We start from the raw sequence: 16,354 nt of genomic DNA, 5'->3' as shown, positions 1-16,354 counted from the left end.
GTTTTAGAACTCGAAAGCTCTGAACAAACTTTGGTCTGTCGCTCTTTTTTGTTGTTTTATATTGTTTGTGTTACAAGGGAGCCGCATGCAAATGCTGAATAGCAACCTGGCAGGTCTGTCATGTAAGAGTTATGCGATTTCCAACAGTCTGTGAGGCCATGATCATGGCAGCCGGAGTCCTGAGTGTAGGTGAAGTGAGGTGAAGTGAATTATATTAAATAGTGCTTTTCTCTAGTGACTCAAAGCACTTCACATTGTGAAACCCATTGTCTAAGTTACATTTAAACCAGTGTGGGTGGGACTGGGAGCAGGTGGGTAAAGTGTCTTGCCCAAGGACACAACGGCAGTAACTAGGATGGCAGAAGCGGGGATCGAACCTGGAACCCTCAAGTTGCTGGCACAGCCACTCTACCAACTGAGCTGTACTGCCTAGGTGCTGGCTACCAGTTGAGTATGCTGATGTTGTTTTGGCGTGGTTATGTCCGACAGTAGTTTGGAAAAAAAAGATTGTTGATCGACTACATTCTTGTCATTTTTACATATTTGTAGATGCTACCTTGCTTTCGGATGGGGGATGTCTCGCTGCTACAATCATCATTTCATTGTTAAGGTTTATCCCTAAAGTTTAGTCTGTTAGAAGTATTAGTGAAACCCCCCCGGTGTACACTACACATTGCATCCAGACTATTGTGCCCTTTATGCAGCATGCACATGACTACTGTAACTATCATACATCAAGGTTTACAGTTGTGGGAGTAAGGGTACGTGTCGGCAGACTAATTAATGCATTCTGCCTTTCTGTCTCCCCGTAAGGCCTCGTTAGTCTCTCCTGTCTCCCACATAGAAGCTAAACTGCTGTTTTGTCTGATGAACTGAGGCCATGTTAAAGAGTAGGCACTTGCCTTTCTGCAGAGGATTTGGTTTGGATTAAGACAAGACCACACAGGTGTGGATGCTCTGGCAAGATAGATACTATAAGCCAGGGGTCATCAACGCGGTGCCCGCGGGCACCAGGTTGCCCGTAAGGACCAGATGAGTCGCCCGCTGGCCTGTTCTAGAAATAGCTTAAATAGCAGCACTTACCAGTGAGCTGCCTCAATTTTTTTAAATTGTATTTATTTATTAGCAAGCTGGTCTCGCTTTGCTCGACATTTTTTATTCTAAGAGAGACAAAACTCAAATAGATTTTGAAAATCCAAGAAAATATTTTAAAGACTTGGTCTTCACTTGTTTAAATAAATTCATTTTTTTTATTTATTTTGCTTCTTATAACTTTCAGAATGACAATTTTAGAGAAAAAATACAACTTTAAAAATGATTTCAGGATTTTTAAACACATATACCTTTTTACCTTTTAAATTCCTCACTCTTCTTTCCTGACAATTTAAATCAATGTTCAAGTAAATTTATTTTTTATTGTATAGAATAATAAATACATTTTAATTTAATTATTAATTTTAGCTTCTGTTTTTATGACGAAGAATATTTGTGAAATATTTTTTCAAACTTATTATGATTAAAATTTAAAAAAAATATTCTGGCAAATCTAGAAAATCTGTAGAATCAAATTAAAATCTTATTTCAAAGTGGATTTTAACCTATTTAAAACATGTCATCAAAATTCTAAAATTAATTTTGATCAGGAAAAATTACTAATGATTTTGCATAAATTCTTTTTGTCATTTTTTCAAAAAGATTCGAATTAGCTAGTTTTTCTTTTCATTTTTTTCGGTTGAATTTTGAATTTTAAAGAGTCGAAATTGAAGATAAACTATGTTTTAAAATTTAATTTTCTTTTTTGTTTTGTTTTCTCCTATGTTTTAAACGGTTCAATTAAGTGTTTTTTTCATCATTTATTCTCTACAAAAAACCTTCCATAAAAGGAAAACAAATGTACGACGGAATGACAGACAGAAATACCCTTTTTTTATATATATATACATTTATTTACAAAAGGTAAATTGAACAAATTGGCTATTTCTGGCAATTTATTTAAGTGTGTATCAAACTGGTAGGCCTTCGCATTAATCAGTACCCAAGAAGTAGCTCTTGGTTTCAACAAGGTTGGTGACAACTGCTATAGGCCTACTTCTTTCACGGTGGAATATCAAAAACGGTCAATATATGGGCATCTACATCAAGTATATGATTTGCCTAAGAAGCTGGACAGGACAAAAAAAAAAAAAAAAGACGGTCAATATTGATTTCACTTGATTTCAGCAATTTATTAAGGTGTGCATCTCAATAAATTTGGAATATATGCAAAAAAATATTTTGTTTGTTAGAAAAAAATAAAACTCTCAGGTTACGAGTTCCAAGTGTACTGTTGGACTGATTGAACTGTTGTTTACTATTGTTGTTTTTCATGTTAAGAGGATATTATTAAACCGTTGATTCAACTCGTCTTCGAATCCCGTTTCACCTCCACTTTGGTAACCTCAAAGTGAGCAACAACTGTGACAACAAACTCGCGACGTTCAATGCTACCGAAGCAGCTAATGTCGTTGTGATCTGTGCTGCTTAAGTCATTTTTTCTTTACCATCCAGTAGGTGTTATTTAACTTATTAATATTGTTATTGGATGTCTTTAAATTTGTCTTGATTATTTGCACGTAATTTCCTTAGGAATGTGAACCAGTAGTTAACATTGTTGAACTTAAAAAATAAAAATCAATTATGGTTGTACTAATTTTTTCATTGTTTTTTTTTCTTTGTTTGTTTTTTACCTCTAAGCTATAATCATCTAATTATTGCAACATTTAAGAAAAATAAAATAATTCACTTTGAATGTCCCTAACTACAGTGGGTCAACACAAAATCATATTTCCTAGCAGCTACACCGTTATTTGATGATTTTGCTTCATTGATCACCATGATTTAAACCTGCTAAACACTTGTCATTTTCTCCACGGGCCTCATGTACAAAACCCGAAACCAGTGAAGTTGGCATATTGTATAAATCGTAAATTAAAACAATGCAATGATTTGCAAATTCTTTTCACCCTATATTCAATTGAATAAACTGCAAGGACACGATACTTAACGTTCGAACTGGTAAACTTTTGAAATGTGATGCCGGCAACATGTTTAAAAAAAGCTGGCACGAGTGGCAAAAAAGACTGAGAAAGTTGAGGAATGCCCATCAAACACTTATTAGGAACATCCCACAGGTGAACGGGATAATTGGGAAAGGTGGGTGCCAGGATTGGGTATAAAAGCAGCTTCCATGAAATGCTCAGTCATTCACAAACAAGGATGGGGCGAATCACCGCCTTTGTGAACAACTGCGTGAGCAAATTGTCAAACAGTTTAAGAAACAACATTTCTCAACCAGCAATTGCTAGGAATTAAGGGATTTTACTATCTACGGTCTGTAATATCATCAAAAGAATCAGAGAATCTGGAGAAATCACTGCAGTTAAGCGGCAAGACTGAAAAACAACACTGAATGCCCATGATCTTTGATCCCTCAGACGGTACTGCTCAGTGGCCCATTACCTCCCTGCTTGGTACTCCTTATCAAGGGTTGAAATTTGAGGTTAAATCACCAAAAAGGATTCCCGAGCGCGGTCACTGCTGCTGCTCATTGCTCCCTTCACCTCCTAGGGCGTGGAACAAGGGGATGGGTCAAATGCAGAGTAATTTTACCACACCTAGTGTGTGTGTGATTATCAATGGTACTTTAACATTAAAGGATATCACCACATGGGCTCAGGAACACTTCAAAAAAACACTTTCAGTAACTACAGTTCGTTGCTACATTTGTCTGTGCAAGTTAAAACTCTACTATGCAAAGCCAAAGCCATTCATCAACAACACCCAGAAACGCCGCCGGCTTCGCTGGGCCCGAGCTCATCTAAGATGGATTAATGTAAAGTGTTCTGTGGTCTGACGAGTCCACATTTCAAATTGTTTTTGGAAACTGTGGACGTTGTGTCCTCTGGACCAAAGAGGAAAAGAACCATCCGGATTGTTATAGGCGCCAAGTTCAAAAGCCAGCATCTGTGATGGTATGGGGGTGTATTAGTGCCCAAGTCATGGGTAACTTACACATCTGTGAAGGCACCATTAACGCTGAAAGGTACATACCGGTTTTGGAGCAACATATGTTGCCATCCAAGCAATTTCTTGTTCATGAACGCCCCTGCTTATTTCAGCAAGACAATGCCAAGCCACATTCTGCATGTGTTACAACAGCGTGGCTTCGTAGTAAAAGAGTGCAGGTACTAGACTGGCCTCCCTGTAGTCCAGACCTGTCTCCCATTGAAGACGTGTGGCGCATTATGAAGCATAAAATACAGAAACCCCGGACTGGTGAACAACTTAAGCTGTACATCAAGCATGAATGGGAAAGAATTCCGCCTGAAAAGCTTAAAAAAATTGGTCTCCTCAGTTTCAAAATGTTTACTGAGTGTTTTTAAAAGGAAAGGCCATGCAACACGGTGGTAAAAATGCCCCTGTGCCTACTTTTTTGCAATGTGTTGCTGCATTAAATTCTAAATGAATGATTATTTGAAAAAAATATATATTTCTCAGTTTGAACATTAAATATCTTGTCTTTGCAGTCTATTCAATTGAGTATAATTTGAAAAGGATTTTAAAATCATTGTATTGTGTTTTTATTTACGATTTACACAACGTGCCAACTTCACTGGTAATGGGTTTTGCATTCAGAGTGCGCACGCACTTTTTCACTGCAAAGTTGGGATGTATCAAGAGTGAACTGAATGTGGAAATGTGCGGTGCATCATGCCAAATTAATTGCCGTCTTCTGCGCATGCTGTGGATATTTTGGCAACACTCAGAGGTGATGCTGGGCAACTGTTTAAATAAAGAAACGTTGAGTAATTACTCCTCAGAATGATTGATATGCAGATCAGAGACTTATGACCATCGTGGATATAAAAGCAAAGGCAAAGTGGTGCAAAAAAACACATTACCCCTTGAGTCACCTTTGACTGAAAAACGGTCTTTTTCTGCATTGTTTTTCTATTTTTGACAAATCAGTTAAATTTAAAGATTAGAGAGCTAAAATATGGCCAAATAGGTTTGAACAAGTTCTTCTTCAGAAAGGTATTTGACACTTTTTGGTAAGTTATTCCAAAGAGAAGATATTCATTTTGGTCACCCAATGACTCCCATTGTAACACATGTTTTTCAATATACTGAGAACCTAAAATTTTACAATGCTTTCACAAGAAATACAGAATGGATATCTAAGCATATCTGTTGGAAACACAAGCAAAATGTTTTTTTGGTGTAATGCGATAATTAATTTCATACAGAGTGGAAACATTTTTCAGCAAACAACTCTTATGCAATAAACAATGATATTGGTGGGTTATTATTGCTACAGGGAGCTGTGTAAATGTGGTTGCTAAAACATTTGGTGTCGATTGTCAGTGTGTAAGTTTGCAATGGCACCACATCGCCATCAGATAATGACAGCACTTATGTGACTTCTATGTTATTTACGCTAAAGCAAATGTTCAGTTTCACCAAAAATACTGATGCTGATATTTATTTTTCCCCCTTTATCTTACACATCAAAATGGACAACCTTGCAGGTGAAAAAAAGCATGCTTTGACAAGACTCTCGCCCTCCTCTTCATTTATTGGACACGTGGCCGAGAAAGTTCATCATGCATGTTTGCAGGATAAATTTGCCAAGATTTCCATCAGCTCATTGTAGTCGACGTCATGCAGAGAAGTTACACAACAAAACAAGCTGCAACAAGACAGTGGTTAAAGTTAAAGTACCAAATTAGATGTGACAAAATTTGTCCTCTGCATTTGACCCATCCCCTTATTCACCCCCTGGGAGGTGAGGGGATCAGTGGGCAGCAGCGGTGCCGCGCCCGGGAATCATTTGTGGTGATTTAACCACCAATTCCAACCCTTGATGCTGAGTGCCAAGCAGGGAGGTAATGAGTCCCATTTTTATAGTCTTTGGTATGACTCGGCTGGGGTTTGAACTCCCAACCTATTGATCTCAGGGCGGACACTCCAACCACTAGGCCACTGGGTAGGTGTCTCACAGAAGGGCAATAATGTCCTAAAACATAAAATAAAAAAACACTCAAAAATAACCCTAACATTCGTGGATAGGTCTTAAGCTGCTGAAAGATTTTAATTGTTGAAAGTGTTTGTTTTTTTGGGGGGGGGGGCTTAAACTTGTGTATGACTTACGTAACACTTAATAAGTTTGACCATATTTCGGCAAGGGTGGGATAGTGTCAGTTTTTAGAAAGAAAACTGTCTTAAATCCAAAAATAATAAAGCATAAAAATCAATGTTGTTATGAATCATTGAGCTATTAAAGGCTGTAATTAGCCCATACAAACAAAGAATTCAACTTTGCAACTCATTTTTGGTAAATATTGCATAATTAATGGTTTTCCCATAATGAAAAAATGTTTTTTGTTTTTTTTTTCCAAAAAGAGCTTATAACATTAAAAAAAAAAAAAGACTACAAATATACAAACTTTATGTTTATAGTTAGGTGTGAAACTGTTGAATAATGTATTGTGTTGAAAGTTTAAAAAAGAAAAAAACTATTCTGTATGACTTACTTATCACACTTGTATGAGTTTGGCCATTTTTTTGGCTAGGAAGGGATAATGTGAGTTTTTGGAAAGAAAAACTGTCATAGTTCCAAAAATAATAGTGCATCAAAATCAATGTTGTGAATTATTGACATATAAGCTGTAAGTACCTCATCTCAAGTATTCCACTTTGCAACTCGTTTTTGGAAATTATGCACATTTGGTGTTTTCCCCCAATGTTTTTTTTTTTTTTTTTTTTTCACAAAAAGAGCGTAAAACATAAACCAGGGGTCGCCAACCTTTTTGAAGCCAAGAGCTACTTCTTGGGTACTAATTAATGCGAAGGGCTACCAGTTTGATACACACTTAAATAAATTGCCAGAAATAGCCAATTTGATCAATTTACCTTCAATAAATAAATCTATATATATATAAAAAATGGGTATTTCTGTCTGTCATTCCGTCGTATAGTTTTTTACCTTTTACAGAAGGTTTATTGTAAAGAATAAATGATGAAAAAAACACTTAATTGAACAATTTAAAAGAGAAAAAACACGAAAAAATGAAAATTTAATTTTGAAACATAGTTTATCTTCAATTTCTACTCTTTAAAATTTAAAATTCAACCCCAAAAAATGAAGAGAAAAACTAGCTAATTCGAATGTTTTTGAAAAAATTAAAATAATAATTTATGGAACATAATTAGTCATTTTTCCTGATTAAAATACATTTTAGAATGTTGATGCCATGTTTTGAATAGGTAAAAATCTAATTTGCACTTTGTTATGATATACAACAAATTGGATCAAGCTATATTTCTAACAAAGACAAATCATTATTTTCCAGAATTAAAATTTTTAAAGAAATTCAAAAGACTTTGAAATACGATTTAAATTTGATTCTACAGATTTTCTAGATTTGCCAGAATATTTTTTTTGAATTTTTAATCATAATAAGTTTGAAGAAATATTTCGCAAATATTCTTAGTCGACAAAACAGAAGCTAAAATGAAGAATTAAATTAAAATCTGTTTATTATTCTTTACAAATTTTTTTTTTAATTTACCTAAACATTGATTTAAATTGTCAGGAAAGAAGAGAAAGGAATTTAAAAGGTAAAAAGGTGTATGTGTTTAAAAATCCTAAAATCATTTTTAAGGTTGTGTTTTTTCTCTAAAATTGTCTTTCTGAAAGTTATAAGAAGCAAAGTAAAAAAATAAATGAATTTATTTAAACAAGTGAAGACCAAGTCTTTTAAAAATATTTTCTTGGATTTTCAAATTCTATTTGAGTTTTGTCTCTCTCAGAATGAAAAATGTCAAGCAAAGCGAGCCCAGCTTGCGAGTAAATAAATCAAATTTAAAAAATAGAGGCAGCTCACTGGTAAGTGCTGCTATTTGAGCTATTTTTAGAACAGGCCAGCGGGCTACTCACCTGGTCCTTACGGGCTACCTGGTGCCCGCGGGCACGGCGTTGGTGACCCCTAACATAAACTATACCAATATATAAAAACTTTATATCTATGGATATGTCAGAAGCTGTTTAAGAATTTAAAGCATTGAAAATTTAAAAATATAATGTATGATTTACTTCTAACACTTCTTTGAGTGCTACCATTTTTCTTCGCTTAGGAGGCTTTACATAGTTTTGAATTAAGTCGACTCAAAGGTTAAACTATCAGCATGTTAGCCAGGTATATTTAATTCCAGCAGCTGGAATTAAAGTGCAATTTGAAGCAACAGACGGCTTTCCTAATGTAATCATTTATCGACCGAACACGCTTGCCATCATATGATGAATATGTATATGTCAACAGGAAGCATTTTTATTCGATCAACGCACAGATTAAATGTGATGCACAAATGCAATGAAGCAACATTGTAGCGATGTGGTCTGGTTCAATGCATGGTTCTTACATTCTAAGTAACAGCATGGTTGTTGACTAACTACAAGCTGGCATTGTGCCATTTGTTGCTTCTTGGTGAATACATTTATTTATGTGATGGTCCTAATTATAATTCCTGTGATGCAAATTGAGCATATCAATCAATCAAAGTGTATTTATAGCCCTTAATCACAAATATCTCAAAGGGCTGCATCAAACCACAAGGACATCCTCGGCTCTGATCCCACATCAGAGCAAGAATAAAACTCAGCCCTGTAGGAACAAACCTGAAGGGACTGCAGATCTGGGTGCCGGTGCAATGCTTCCTGGGTCCCGAATTGGAACAACCAGCGCCTCCCCCGTGGAGGCTGATCCGTGGTCACCTGATAACCTGCCCACGCAGGACAGGGGGGCAAAGTAGAAAAGAGACAGCAGATCAACTGGTCTAAAAAGGTTTTTTTTTGAAAGGCTAGAGCAGGGGTAGGGAACCTATGACTCTAGAGCCAGATGTGGCTCTTTTGATGACTGCATCTGGCTCTTGGATAAATCTTAGCTGACATTGCTTAAAACAATAATTAATAATTCAGCTGGTAATCACAGTGTTAAAAATAACGTTCAAATTATAAAACATTCTCATGCATTTCAATCCAACCATCTGTTTTTTTATCGCACCTGTTCAAGATGTCGCATTAATGGTAAGAAGTATTATATTTATTATTGGTTAACTTTAGAATAACAATGTTATTAAAAAGAATAAGAGAATTATTATACTCTAAAAATGTTGGTCTTACTTAAAAATGCACGCATTTAGTTGTATTCAGTGTAAAAAAATATGATATGGCTCTCACAGAAATACATTTTGAAATACTTGGCTTTCATGGCTCTTTCAGCCAAAAAGGTTCCCGACCCCTGGGCTAGAGTATATAAATGAGTTTTAAGATGGGACTTAAATGCTTCTACTGAGGTAGCATCTCTAACTGTAGGGCATTCCAGAGTACTGGAGCCCAAATAAAAAATGCTCTAAAGCCCGCAGACTTTTTTGGGGCTCTGAGAATCACTAATAAACTGGGGTTCTTAGAATGCAGATTTCTGTCCGGGACATATGGTACAATACAATCAGCCAGATAGGATGCAGCTAGACAGTTTAGTATCACTAACATGCACCAATAGTGGAATAGAGTACATTTTATACTCTAGCAAGAAGCACCTTCAAGTCATTATCAGGGAAATAATTTTTTTTGTTGCCGTTTTTCTCTTATTTGTGTTTTCTGACTGTGCGGAGTATAAGGTTTCAGGCTCATGGCTAATTTGAATATGATTTGCGTGTTTAAATGGAGGTGTGGACGGGGAGTGGCCGGCCACTCCAACCTGTGCGCTCAATTCCACGTTGATTGGGATGTCCAAAAGAAATGTGCTTGGATTAATACCTGCGCACACTTTAATCCTTTTGAATTTGTTTGTGCATACAAGATTTGAGTGTACTCCTGGTTTTAGTAGATGAAATCCTCGCAAGTCTACATGAGCAACTCAACACAGAAAGATCCCAAGCCCGAGATTGAACCCTGACTACTCAGGTCCTTCGTATTGTGAGGCAGACGCACTAACCCCTCTCCCACCGTGAAGCCCATTTTGCACAGTAATACAATTTAATAAATCAGAAACTCATTATATAGTGCTGTATTTTACTTCTTTATCTTTTTTTTTCAACCAAAAATGCTTTGCTCTGATAAGGGGGTACTTGAATTAAAAAAAATGTTCACGGGGTACATCTCTGAAAAAAAGGTTCAGAACCACTGCTCTAAAAGCCGTAGATGTTATTGTCACATATGCATGCACAGTAGCTGGCAGTATGTTCCTGTTTAAGAGTGTCACAACATTGCTGTTTACGGCAGGCGAACTGCTTTACGGTAGACGAAAACGTGACTTCTGTTGTTGTTTGTTGTTGCCGCGCTGGGAGGACGTTTATGAGACTTCCTAACAATAAACCCACATAAGAAACAAAGAACTCGCCCTTGATCATTTTACAGTTATAACGTCATTGGGCAGGCAGTCCGTTTATATTGTGGGAAAGCGGACGTGAAAACAGGCTGTCGACACGTCACTCGGGCATGCATGGAGCTGGAGGGGACGTGGCCTCCAGCTCCGCCTGCATTTCGGGAGATTTTCTGGAGAAAATTTGTCCTGGGAGGTTTTCGGGAGAGGCGATGAATTTCGGGAGTCTCCCGGAAAATCCGGGAGGGTTGGCAAGTATGGGCTACTCTCGTCATTGTTATTGTTTACAAATCTGAGAGCCCGGCCCTGTGCACGAGATCGAAGTAGAAGCATTATCAGCGGCTACAATTCCAGTGGCTTACCAGCTGCCTCCCTGTAACCCAAACCACGGGTAACACTGCTGTAATTACAACGTCCACATATGTTTCTCACATTGAGGGGGCTATCAAATGCTTTTCCTATTAATACGAAAGATACGGGGGCCTGGCATCTGGAGCTCAAACGGGGCAGGGTTTATCTCCGTTAACAGCAATTGAGCTGAGAGTGGGTGGTAAATCTAACAAGGGGCATGTGTAGAGGACAAGAAATACCTCAACCGCAATCTTCGCGGATGTCACGATTGTGTCACCACACTGACGGTGCCTTCCGGGTGCTGCTGGTTTTACGGCTTGGGATTTACGTCCCCCGTGTATACGCCACCGCCTTCCCTTCTTGGAGATCATCTTTGTCGCTGGCAGAAACCCCTTATCATTCCCCCCTGCACCAAACAAATTGTTGTTATGAGGGCCTGCCAGTCTTACCGTGTGTTCCACTGCAGCCCTAAGTAACAATAGTGTCATGTTGCTAATTGAAGTCTCCTTTGTCTCGCACAAGCTTACGTGTTTGGTACCATTAATGTCGCATTAGTGCGCACACCACACACACGTGTGTGCTGTCGGTCAGTAGTAAGCCGCAATGGAGCCCATCCCCTTCTCTCTCCCTGAGATGCCTTTTTGAGCCACTCCTTCCCCTTTTCCAATTGGAAGCATGAGGCCACCTCCCTCCCTTGGCTCATTGGTATGCATGTTATGATGCCTTGTGTGTGTGTGTGTGTGTGTGTGTGTGTGTGTGTGTGGGTGTGTGTGTGTGTGTGTGTTTGGAGAGGGGCAGCAGGAGCAGTCAGTGCAATGGGATAGAGGCGAGCGAGGAGGCGGAGGAGAGTGAATGAGAGCTGCATGGCTGCCTGCTGAAGCTTGCTATAGCTCCACGCCACACCGAGCCACGTTTGCATGCACTCCGAACCCCGGCTAGGAGTCAGGACAGATCAGTGCTACAAAGGACACCTTGAGCTAAGATTTCTAGGCACCAGCTGCAACCTCAACCTGCCCTGCATCCTCGCCTGGCCCCTGGCTGCCGCTCCTTTGCTTTTTTGGCCCCTTCCTCCTTATGCCCTTGTCCTCAGCGGCTCCTCCGACCACCCTGGCCAGTATATGGATAGAAGCTCATTCTTTCAGCTCATACAAGAGCAGGTAAGGCAGCAGCAGCAGCGGTGGATGTTTCTATGGTTACGGGCTGCCACAGCCACCTCACTTGGCTATCTAGAGAGGGAGAGATACATACACACACACATATGCACAACATCGCAGTGGATTGATGCCCCGCAGAGGGATGAAGGTGTGTGTGTGTGTGTGTGTGTGTGTGTGTGTGTGTGTGTGTGTGTGTGTGTGTGTGTGTGTGTGTGTGTGTGTGTGTGTGTGTGTGTGTGTGTGTGTGTTTCCAGGATAGCGCCTAGGACAATACGGTACATCATGGAGCCATGTGGGTCCCGACGCCGTGAGGTCAGAGCACGAGCCGCTGAGTGGCGTTGGCGGTCGCTGCATATTGGTTGGATCTTTCAGTGTGAATGTTGTGTTTTATTTGTTCTGCTTCAGCAATGAATCCATTGAGACTTGTCGTTTTTGTCCGTCTCGGGTGATTCTCCTCACGGGAGGGTGACCGCCGTTGTTCTGACTTGTCCGGTTGCTGGTTTGAATTTAACGTTGGTATTCATCGCTGTCAGACTAACACAGCGGTATTTATTTAATTGTGAAATGGGGGCTGATTGACTGATGGATTGAACAGTCGTTCTCTTTGAGATGGGAGAAATCGATTACTTGCAGCAGCAGCAGGGTTTTGTGGGGTGGTCAAAGTTGATTGGCCTGTCAGCAACACCCCTTATCAACAGCATCAATAACCTCAGAATGTGTGTGTTTTTATGAATGTGTGTTTGTAGCAAAAGGAGGAAACCCGTGTGTGCTGAGTAAGAGGATGCTCATGGTCAGCGCCCGTGAGTCATTGACTGTACGAGTGCTTCAGTGATGGCAACCGACTGGTGATGATAGCTTAACTGTCCATGACAACGCCTCCTAATTGATTAATTGATCAATTGCATCAGTGCTTCTCAATTATTTTCTGTCGTGACCCCCCTGGAAGAAACAAACAAATTCTAGTGTACCCCAACTTGGATTACTATTGAGAACTTGATAATATTTATTTACAGTTGGGCAAAAAAGTATTTAGTCAGCCACCGATTGTGCAAGTTCTCCCACTTAAAATGATGACAGAATGTGAAAAAAAAATCCAGGAATTCCCATTCTAGTAATTTTAAAGAATTTATTTGTAAATTATGGTGGAAAATAAGTATTTGGTCAACCATTCAAAGCTCTCACTGATGGAAGGAGGTTTTGCCTCACAATCTCACGATACATGGCCCCATTCATTCTTTCCTTAACACGAATCAATCAGCCTGTCCCCTCAGTGGAAAAACTGCCCCAAAGCATTAAGTTTCCACCCCCATGCTTCACAGTAGGTTTGGTGTTCTTGGGATGCGACTCAGTATTCTTCTTCCTCCAAACACGACGAGTTGAGTTTATACCAAAAAGTTCTATTTTGGTTTCATCTGACCACATGACATTCTCCCAATTCTCTGCTGTATCATCCATGTATCCATTTTGGTATAAACTCAACTCGTCGTGTTTGGAGGAAGAAGAATACTGAGTTGCATCCCAAGAACACCAAACCTACTGTGAAGCATGGGGGTGGAAACATCATGCTTTGGGGCTGTTTTTCTGCTAAGGGGACAGGACGATTGATCCGTGTTAAGGAAAGAATGAATGGGGCCATGTATCGTAAGATTTTGAGCCAAAACCTCCTTCCATCAGTGAGAGCTTTGAATGGTTGACCAAATAGTTATTTTCCACCATAATTTACAAATAAATTCTTTAAAATTCCTACAATGTGAATTCCTGGATTTTTTTTTCACATTCTGTCTCTCACAGTTGAAGTGTACCTATGATGAAAATTACAGACATTTGTCATCATTTTAAGTGGGAGAACTTGCACAAGTGGTGGCTGACTAAATACTTTTTCGCCCCATTGTATATATTTATTTGTACAACGTACTGTGTGAGTTATATTCTTTAAATATGCCTTTTTTTTAATTCTGGACGCAAACTTCTCCACATCTTCCTATAAATGTACTTCAGTCATTTGTTTGAAAATAAACCTGTTGATTAGATTATGCATTGCTACCACAGACCTCCAGACGTGTGTATTGTTCTAACATGAACACTAGAGCAGGGTTATTCAACTACATAATGAAGAGGGCCGGAGTTTTCCAGGGGCAGTACATCAAAATTTGGATGTTACTTTAGAAAAGTGTCTCCGCAGGTTGTATTCCTTTGAGACTGTGTTTGCTTATTTACAAAGTAAACACATTAGCTTTCTCACTGCACTGTCAATTAATTCATTATTCTACCCTTTGCCACTCGTTTCCAGCGGGCGCAGCTAGACAGATAGTTAACAGCATGAAGAAACAGACGCTGAGTTTTGTTGATGGTTGATGTTTTTCCTTTTGAATAATTGTTTTTCCACAGTTTTATTTCTTTATTCGTCTTCCTTTATTTCACAAGGGCTTCCCAAAAAATTTAAAAATGTGGCTCATCAATGCATTAAAAGATGAGCCTGTTTTGATGCTATGATAAATGTTATGGTGTTCTTTTATTTTTTTATCATATCATACATGTATTGTATGCTTTTTTTCTTTTTCTCTCTCTTTCATTTCTTTTTGTTTAAAATTTTAATTTTACTGCCTTTTTTTACATCATGGCCAGGGGACTACAGATGATAACTAGCCGTCTGGCTAATTCTGTTTTTTTTTTAACCATGTGTAGTCATGTGTTTTAATAAATTGCAGCGTCCCCTTTGAAATAAACTAAACTTAATCTAAACTTTATTTTAGGATTGTAAGACTGTAAATACAAACATTACAAAAGTATAATGTCCATTGTGTATTTTACATAAATAATGTTCATCTGTATATGTTACATAAATGAATTGATTAACGTGGACCCCGACTTAAACAAGTTAAAAAACTTATTCGGATGTTACCATTTAGTGGTCAATTGTACGGAATATGTACTGAACTGTGCAAGCTACTAATAAAAGTATCAATCAATCAATGAAATAGGCTTAGTGTTAGTTGTAGCTTCATCGCCCTTTGCTGGTCAAATTCCACGTTACATGTATTTAGTGTTAAACAGCCAAGAACAACACGACCAAGAATACAAAAGATGTCAAAAAGTCATCAATTTCAATATACTCATACTTTGTCGTCAAGTTGCTGTTAAAAGTCAGATTTTTGCCATTTATTTAGATTTTTTTCAGGGTCAATATTGCCATCTTTTTCTACTTTATTGTGACACATACAGTATGCTTCGCTGTTGCCACCTGCGGGGTGGCGGGAGTACTACATATATGGTCAACTCTTTTTTGAATGGCTTCATCAAGCCAATTTGGGTGATGTTCAGCGGACCAAATCAAAAGCTTTGGCGAACCTGATGTGGCCCGCGGGCCGTCAGGTGAATTGGCCTGCACTACAGTCATGACAGAAATAACAAAAATCTCCCTTGCTAATTGTGCCCCCTCTCTAACCCTAACCCACTATTTGAGAAACACTGAAATAGAGTTTGAGATGGAGGCCATACTTCTTTTTTTAATTCATTTGAAGGCTTTTTGTAAAAGTCTGCAGCTTCATAATAGCTCCCATTTGTACTCGCTGTAGCTGTTCCGGTGCCAATACTTTTGACTGTCCACTGCACATATTTCCCTTTGGTGAAGTTCTACTGAAGGTTGTCAGGCTTGAGAGCTAAAAATTGGGCAGTAGATGGCTGATCGTGTAAATGTGTTATTGATTTGTGTGTGTTGTGTGTTCATAAAGTGTACAAGGCCACAGTTGAACATGCTGCAGTTCCATTATGCGCAAATCTGGAGCAAATCAATCACAAAAAAACAGGTGAGCAGGGGGGGAAGCAACAATCTTTTCACTGATTTAGTTTTTTGATGATAAGTGACCGCATTCTCAAGGAAATATTTGTGAAGAACATTCCTAGCTCATGGCAGCACGATGGTAGAGGGGTTAGTTCGGGTGCCTTACAATAGTAGGTCCTGGGTTCAATCCCGGACTCTGGGTCTTTCTGTGTGGAGTTTGCATGTTCTCCCTGCGACTGCATGGGTTCCCTTTCAAGTACTCCGGCTTCCGCCCACTTCCAAAGACATGCACCTGGGGATAGGTTGATTGGCAACACTAAATTGGCCCTAGTGTGTGAATGTGAGTGCGAATATTTTCTGTCTGTCTGTGTTGGCCCTTCGATAGGCTCCAGTGACCCCCCTCGACCCGAAAAGGGACAAGCGGTAGAAAATGGATGAATGGATGGAGTATGCGTAACATTACTGACACTCAGTGAACAGTCAGTATAAACCAGGGATGGCAAACTGGTTTTCATTGAGGGCTACATCGCAGTTATGGCTGCCATCAGAGGAATAATGTATGCATTTGCCTCTGGATTTCAATATTAATTATGTATATATTTTAGTAGACTGTTGGATTTAAAATAAAAACTTTACATTTACAAAAT

General features: G+C 38.8%; 1 protein-coding gene across 3 annotated transcripts in view; it reads left to right on the top strand.

Moving 5' to 3' along the window:
- The window catches only part of rhbdl1 (rhomboid, veinlet-like 1 (Drosophila)), a 144,523-nt gene that overhangs the window by 23,529 nt on the left and 104,640 nt on the right, over positions 1 to 16,354 (top strand). Inside the window, exon 1 of one of the 3 annotated variants that reach the window (XM_061909261.1) lies at positions 11,550 to 11,929. The exons of 1 other annotated variant lie outside the window; for it this stretch is intronic. In XM_061909261.1, the coding sequence (XP_061765245.1) occupies positions 11,690 to 11,929 (240 nt within the window). In that variant the 5' untranslated portion in view covers positions 11,550 to 11,689. Of the gene's footprint in view, positions 1 to 11,549; positions 11,930 to 15,660; positions 15,733 to 16,354 lie in introns of those variants that run through there. One more of the 3 variants, XM_061909263.1, reaches the window with a different exon arrangement.

This window comes from Nerophis ophidion, linkage group LG08 (genome assembly GCF_033978795.1).
Source record: "Nerophis ophidion isolate RoL-2023_Sa linkage group LG08, RoL_Noph_v1.0, whole genome shotgun sequence".
Lineage (NCBI taxonomy): Eukaryota > Metazoa > Chordata > Actinopteri > Syngnathiformes > Syngnathidae > Nerophis > Nerophis ophidion.
The sequence above is the reverse complement of the archived record's forward strand: the minus strand, read 5'-3'. Positions and strand labels throughout refer to the sequence as shown.